Source organism: Mus pahari, chromosome 23, assembly GCF_900095145.1.
Source record: "Mus pahari chromosome 23, PAHARI_EIJ_v1.1, whole genome shotgun sequence".
Lineage (NCBI taxonomy): Eukaryota > Metazoa > Chordata > Mammalia > Rodentia > Muridae > Mus > Mus pahari.
In genome coordinates, this window is record NC_034612.1 from 25717428 (window position 1) to 25725417 (window position 7990).

Here is a 7990-nt window from a genome sequence, read left to right on the forward strand (position 1 = left end):
GAAGGGAAGGGAAGGGAAGGGAAGGGAAGGGAAGGGAAGGGAAGGGAAGGGGAGGGGAGGCAAGGGAAGGGAAGGGAGAGGAGAAAAGAAGGGAGAAAAAGAAAAGAAAATGGTCCGGAGGGCAGGCATCACGAGGAACTAGGGGATGGGACATAAGAACATCACAGTGTGGACACAGAACACAATGTATGCTCAAGAGGAAGGAAAGAGGCGGGGCCAGGGACACAGAGGGACCAATGTGTGGGCCACAGGGCATGGAGGGGGGGGTGCAGATGTCTTGAGAGGCAGCCCACAGGACAGGAAGTCAGGAAGGGGATGTGGGGCGGTGAATCATGGTGGTGAGACCAGAAACTGTTGAGGTAAGAGCTGAGGAAGTGGACAGGTGTAAAAGAGAAGTGGGGTGAGGTCAGCATTGTGGGGACTCCAAAGGTTAGGGGGAGGAAGGAGTAATAGAGCAAGCAGGAGTTGGGCAGGATCAAAGATGGCTAACACTATCAACAGGTAGGGCCTACAATCACCTGGGAGAAAACCTGTGAGCATGCCTACAAGCAAGCACCTAGACTGGGGGAGGGCAGATCCATCCTGAATGCGGGCTTTTAGTAAAGCTTTACTGTCCTACGGGCTGGGGTCCTGCACTGAATAATAAAGGAGAAGCGAGCTGAGCACCAGCATCCATCTCTGTCTGCTTCCTGACTGTGGATGCCTCCGCCTCCGCCTCCTGCTGCCGTGCCTTCCCAGCTTTGATGGACTGTACCCTCCTGGACCCGTGAGTCACACCCACAGCCCCTCACTGGGTTGTTCTGATCAAGTGCTCTAAGGCTAAGCTGAGCTACACTTTCTGCCTCCCCCCTCTCATCCCCCCACTGTCCCCCCTCCCCCCCCACTCTACCCCTCCCTCACACCCAGAGCCTTTGGTTTTAACACCCTTAAAACTCTGCTCCTTGCTCCTCTGACCACACAGAGTCCCTCCCCTCTGCTGATTCACACCTCCTCCTGGGCTAATCTTGATCTTACTCATCACTTCGTTCACTCCATGGTATGTGCTCCCCAAAATAATATTAAAAGAATAAACAGCCCACAGAGAAAAGCTCTTTTTGGCTAAGGAAATATAGCCAGAGGGTCAAGCGTGGTGGGTGTACTTTAACCCCAGCATGTCAGTGGCAGTGGCCGGAGGATCACATATTCAAAGAGATCTATATAGTGCGACCCTGTCTTATAAGATCGATAACCTCAGTTTGACCACCAGGGCCCACTCTTGGGGGCCAGAACCAAGTTGTCCTCTGACCTCTACATGCAACACGCACAGACAGACACACAAAACAAACAAACAACAAACAAGGCTAAATAAAAATTGGGGTCAAGCTATTTTCCTCATCTGACTGCTAATCTCACCCCTCCCCGACTCCTTCTAGAAGGATCCTCATGGCTGACTGGAGATCATCATGGCAGGCTGGGCCTAACATGAGGAGCCTGATGTCCTGGCTTTGAATCTTCCCCGTTTCACTCACTCACTGGATGACTGAGCTGACAAACTCTGAAGGCTGGAGTCATTCATCATTGCTCTTACACGCTGTAAAGCACTTCCCAGATCAGGTATCATTACAGCATCTTCCTCCAATCCCCCTTGGTCGGTTGGCCACACCAGGTCCTTGTGCTTGCCCAGCAACAGTGAGCTGAAATTCTCACTCTAGACACTAGAGGATTGTCAGCTGGTGAAGTAAGGCAAGCCAGTTATACTTGGGAGACTGAGGCAGGAGAATTACAAAATGTCACGGTAGCTTTTCGGAAGAAGAGAACTGCCTTTTGGATCCTAAACACACACACACACACACACACACACACACACACACACAGCATATGGCTGGGAGATGGCTCACTGGGTAAGAAGCACGAGGCTCTAAGTTCGAGCCCCAGTACCCATGTTTAAAACAATGTCAGGCATGGCCGAATACACTTGCAACCCCAGTGCTGGGGATGGCCGGCAGACAGGAGGCTTGGAGCTTGCAGCATAGCTCAGGTTCAGTGAGAGACCCTGTCTGATGTCCCTTGTGCATGCATGGAGAGCACATGTACACACACACACACACACACACATACACACACACACACACAATAATGTTTTAATTTAAAAATATTTTAATCACATATTTATGGTAATTATACAAATTTTTTCATTGTTGTTGGAAAAATGATACTAAAGTCACATGGGAGAGAGCACACACCTAATGCTAGGCCAGGGAGGTAGAAGCAAGCGGATTAGGAGTCCAAGGTCATCCTTGGCTACATAGTGAGTTCAAGGACAGCCTGGGCTACATAAGACCCTGACCTAAAAGCAAACAAATAAAATAGAACAACACTAGAGGATTGTCAGCTGATGAAGTAAGGCAAGCCAGTTACTTGGGAGACTGAGGCAGGAGCATTACAAACTTGAGGCCAGCTTGGGGCTATACAGCAAGGACCAGGCCAGCTGCAGTGATTTAGTGAGATGCTGTCGCAAACTAAAATTTACAGTTTATTTTATTTCTGTGTGTGTGTGTGTGTGTGTGTGTGTGTGTGTTCGTGCGTGCATGTCTGCGTGCGTGTGTTTCCTGGGATTACAGCTATAGCTGGTTGTGACGCCACTTGATGTGGGTGCTGGGAACCAAACTCAAGTTCTCTGGTGAAGAGCAGGAAGAGCTCTTAACCACCACTTCTCCAGCCCCTAAACTTGAAACTAAAGCAAAGGCCAGGGATGCAATCTGGTTAGAGTGTGCTTGCCCTGCACGCGTGAAGCCTAGCAAGGCATGACAGAGCATGTCTACTGTCCCAGTGTTTGGGAAGTGTAGGCAGGAGGGCCAAGAGTTCAAGGTCAGCCTCCACCTTCTATCAAGTTTCAGTCCAGACTGGTTTAAGTAAGACTTTGTCTCAAAAGCAAACGCAAAACAAAGAAAACAGAATGGAGAGGGGATGGGAAGCCTTTTTGCAAAGGTTTTGCTTTTACCTGACTTGGACTTTTCCTGTAGCTGAAGAAACAACTCTATTACCATCCTTAGCCATCCATAGACGTGTTAGCAATGCAGAAGCTTCCCTCTTTCCTGTGTGTGTGTGTGTGTGTGTGTGTGTGTGTAAAACAGTGTATGAGTGTGTATGCATGCCATGCCACTACATACATGGTGGAGTATACTTTCAGGTGCTGGCCAACGTCCACCTCTTCGAGACAAGCTTTCTTGTTTTTTCCAGGACATGCCCCAGGCTAGCTGGCCTGTGAGTTCCAGGAGTGCTCCTGTCTCCGACTCCCATCTCGCTGTAAAGAGTACTGGGGCTACAGGCGCTGAATTCCATGCTCAGCTTTACCTGGGGTCTAGGGATTCGAACTCAGGTCCTCGCACTTGTGCAGCAACCACTGAGCCATCTTCCCAGGCCCTCTCCCTCTTACACACTGAGTCTTAGTAAATACAGAATTGACTCAGCAAGCAAAATTGAAAATAAGTATAATGTCAAAAAAAAAAAAAACTACTATTTTCGTCCCTAACACCCAACTGATGCCTGTGCTGAGTTGAAAGGGCAATGAGGTGATGGCGGGGAAGAGCCTTGGCTGCTCAGTGGTTCCTGTTCTGGAAGGGACAGTGGCCATGTGACATTCTGAAAACAGTGCTGGGAGCTAAGAAGGACAGACTGCTCCGGCAACACAGAAAATGCCACAGTAGTGGCCCATAATTTGCAAAATGCCTTGATGCTTATTATTTAGAGTATTCCATACCAAGCTGTCCTCTGACCTTGTTATAGTTTGTATATGCTTGACCCAGGGAGTGGCACTATTAGAAGGTGTGGCCTTGTTGGAGTAGGTGTGTCACTGTGGGTATGGGCTTTAAGACCCTCATTCTAGCTGCCAGGAAGTCAGAATTCTGTTTGCAACCTTCAGATGAAGATGGAGAACTCTCAGCTCTGCCCATGCCATGCCTGCCTGGATGCTGCCATGCTCCCACCTTGATGATACTGGACTGAACCTCTGACCTGTAAGCCAGCCCCAATTAAATGTTGTTTTTTATAAGACTTGCCTTGGCCATGGTTTCACGTTCACAGCAGTAAAACCCTGAGACAGACTTCCATACTATCTTTAGTTTACAGTTGGGAAACTGAGGCTTAGGAAAGCCAGACTGTCTGCCCGAAGTTCCATACATCAAAGCACATCACCGAGTGCTTGGCCCCCAAACTGAGATGTCTCCTATGGGCTGGTGATGTGGCTTGGTGGGGAGTGTGGCTTGCCTAGCGTGCATGAAGCTGTGGCTTCCATCCCCAGTGCTGCCTAAAGCCAACCATGGGTGAGACACTCCTGCAATCCCAGCACTCGGGTGGATGCGGGAGGACCAGGGGTTCGAGATCATCTTTCTCTTCATAGTCTGAGATCAGCAGAACTATAAGAGACTCTGTCTCAAGGCAAAAAGAACTGAAGAGAATTCAGTTATCTTGCAGGGATGCTCAGGACTCAGAGGTAGCCGGGATGTGGTTCCAGGATGTGGTTCCACTTCCAACTGTGTTACCCTGCAAGTTAGTTAACCTCGCTCGGTAGGCCTCAATTTCCTCTAAGCCAAATGGGGTTGATAACCACTCCATCAGCTCTTGAGAAGATTAAAGATACCAAATCAAGTACTGTTCTTAGAGGGCCTCCAAACATAGTGTTTAGCTACAATTATCATAAAACCCACACTGATTCTCTTAGTCTCTGAAGACACCAGTGTTTGTGTTTATTTATTTATTTTGTTTGTTTGTTTTTTTTTAACTTTTGGGTTATTGACATTCTGATTGAGATAGGGTCTTACTACGTATATCCACAGTTAGCCTGGAACTGCTACTCAGACCACACTGCCTTGCAAGGGTCTTCCTGCCTCTGTCTCCTGATGAAAGTTTGAGGGCCAGCCTGGTCTACACAGGGGAGTTCCAGGCCAGCCTGAGCAACATAGTAAGATTCTCACTCAAATAAAACAAAACAACAGCGACAAAACAAACAAATTTAAAAAAAATAAAGAAACAATAAAACAACTCAGCACTCAGGAGCCAGGAGAACCTCCCTGAGTCTGAGGCCAGCCTGGTCTATAAACTGAGTTCCAGGACAGCCAGAGCTGTTACTTAGAGAAACCCTGTCTTGAAAAAACAAAAAGAAAAAAGGGGGTATGGGGGGGGGGAGATTTCCACAGCTGAAAAACTCTGCTATAGAATATCTCAGTGCACAGGCGCGCACGTTCGTGCTCCCCCCCCCCAGGCTCATAACAAGTGTTCTACAGAAGGCAAAACTAGACACTGCCTACCAGGGTATTCCCTGGGCAACTAGGAAAATGTTACTTATGGCTGGAAACATCCAAATACCTCATTTCTATCACTCTACATCAAACTTAAAAAAAAAATTTTTTTTAAAAGTGATTTTGGGTGTATGTGTATGGAGGGGTGTTCAAGGCACAGCTTGAGTATGGAGGTCAGAGGACAATTTGGACAAGTTGGTTCCCTCCCTGGGATGAAACTCAGGTGGCCAGACTAATTGGCAGGAGCCTGTACTCCTTAGCCATCTCCGCTGGCCGTAAGCTCAAACTTTTATGTCTAACTTATTGCCTCAGCTTTAAGTTGGATGCTACAAAATAGCTCCAGTTTATTTTCTTCTTTCAGTTTAAAAATAAAAGAGGTTTTGAGGGGGGATATGAAAACTTTTTTTTTTTTCTTTTCTTCTTTTTTTTTGGCAGCAACACCCAAGGTTCAAAAGATCTGAGAAATTTCAAAAGCTCCAAACCCTGGAGACATTGAGAGGAAAGTGGACAGCGGTCTCTCCTTTCCCTCCCGGGGTGCGACTACCCTCTTCACCCCCTCAGACACAAGAAGTGGACCCAGGGGTCTCAGAAACAAGAGGCCGTTTAAAGTCCCCTGGGGTGAAAAGGCTTTCTTCCGAGCACGGTCCATTTATAGAACACACAGGCCCTCCCTATCTCTTCCATCTTCCCTACTCACAGAGCACGACAGGGGACCTGCCTCTGGATCTTCAAAGTAGAACTCAGAGAGCCAGAGTAGAAGAAATCTACCAGCCCGCTTCCGCAGTGGGACCCGAGGGGTTGAACGCTCAGAAACTGATTTTACATACAGATGAACTGATGACTACACACCCCGCGCCTCACAACTTGATTCAGTCCGATCAATATACAGCATGCATAAAAGCCTGAGGTAAAAGTGGATAGTGGCTTTTTGTTGATAACCGCGGTGGAATTTTGGCCATCTGCCTTGGTCGGACCAGACAAATAAGGCAGGCGGTCTGCTTATTAGCTGTCAGGCATATTTTGGGGGGTGAAAGCAAAATCTCAAATCAGGAGTCTGAGTATCACTGGACAGCTTATCCCGGCACGCAAAGCTCTGACAGTCCAAGCGCCTCAATTCCTACCCCAGGCTGCGCGTCCCCATTCCTCCAAACCCCCGGGGTCATTTTCCAAGTTGGACCACACTTCACATTTCTTACGGTCCTTCCCATCACTCAGACCCCTTTGGCCCAGCCTCTGAGCCCAACAGCTGGGGCTGCTGAGAGCCAAGTTAGAGGCACCGTTGAGCGAGATGCTGGGGAGTGGAGGGAGAAGTCAATACTAAAGTAAAGCGAACAGAGCCACCCTTCACACCCCCACCTTGGCATTCCCACACTTGCAAAAACCAAGTGACTTCCAAGTGCTTCCCCTACCCAGGAGCACCCTTCCGTCAGTCCCCTTTCACCTCCCTTTGGCCTCCCTTGTGACCGACCCCTGATGGTGCTCACCGAGGCCGTCCCCTCAGCCGCAGGAATCTGCAGTTCCCCAGAGTGCACCGGGACCCTGATGCCAGTAGAGATGCCCAGGTAGATCCCGGACCTCCCTGGGACCCGCATAGTTCCGCACCCCAAAATGATTCCGATCGCAGCCACCTTGCTTAATTCCTGTCCGAGCCTGCACGACCCACTCCCTTCCAAGCCTCTCTTGCACCCTGCATCACTCCAAGTGCCCCAGGGATGCCCCAGGGTTCTCGAATCTCACCTGAGTCCGCTCGAAGCTCTCGCGCTCTGCAGCCTCCATCCCAGCACCAACCCCGCGCCGGCTCAACACTTTGGGCAGTGGGTTTGGTACCTGCTTCATGGAGCTGGCCATTCGGTCCATGTTGTCTGGGTGAACAGAGTCAGGGGCCCTCGGCTGCCCCGGGATCCCCGCGGCGCCTCCCGCCCCTCCCTACCCGCGGGGATCCGGCGCTAACGGGGACAGATTCCGTCTTCCATTGGTTGACAGCGCTGTCCATCTCCCTCAGAACCCACCCCATCTCTCCAAGAGGCTTTTCCCCCACATCCCTCTTCCCACTTCGGAGGCGCTCCGCTCACTTCACCGGCTGCCCGCCTCAGGGCGGTCCGCATGCTATGACTGGTCTGAAGGTTTGTCCATTATCATTAGTGGGCAGGACCTGCTGTCCTAGCCTGCCCCGAAGCTCCGCCCCATGATCGATGCACCGCCTTCCAGGCCTCTAAATGCACTGTCATTGGTCTGAAGACTTATCTGTCAACACAGCAGGGCTGGCTTGATGGGCTGTCCTAACCTTTCCTTGTTGGCTCCACCCTACATCCGTCACTCTTCCTTTGTTCCCACCCTCCAGCCAAAAATCGCATCGTGATGGCTCTGAAGGTTTGTCGGTCATCCTAGTGGGTGGGGCCTGTCTGCCACAGACCAGCCCTTGCTGACTCCACCCTACTTCGAAGCACCACCTCCTGGGCCCTTCTCTGCTGCGGGTTTCTGAGCAGTAAGAGCTGCGGTCCAGCCGGCGCCACGAGTTCCCGAGGGGAGGGAAAGACAGATCAAGGGAAGCATGGCTGCACAGCTTTCACCCGGCTTGCTGGGGGACTCAGTATGGTCCCGCGATGGTGGCCTTAGTGGTCCTCCCCGTGCATTTCTTTCTGCCCGTTCTGGAGTCCCCAAGTACTGGCCTATGACTGCGAGTATCCCCCCATAGCTTTCCAAACTTTGCTTCG

The 7990-nt window shown here is 50.4% G+C and overlaps 1 protein-coding gene across 1 annotated transcript in view; it reads right to left on the bottom strand.

Annotated features, from left to right (window-relative positions):
• Positions 1 to 7223, bottom strand: part of Hip1 (huntingtin interacting protein 1) — a 134905-nt gene extending 127682 nt beyond the window's left edge. The window contains exon 1 of the mRNA XM_029533875.1: positions 7014 to 7223. Within this exon, the coding sequence (XP_029389735.1) occupies positions 7014 to 7133 (120 nt within the window). The 5' untranslated portion in view covers positions 7134 to 7223. The remainder of the gene's footprint in view (positions 1 to 7013) is intronic.
• Positions 7224 to 7990: the final 767 nt, after the last annotated feature.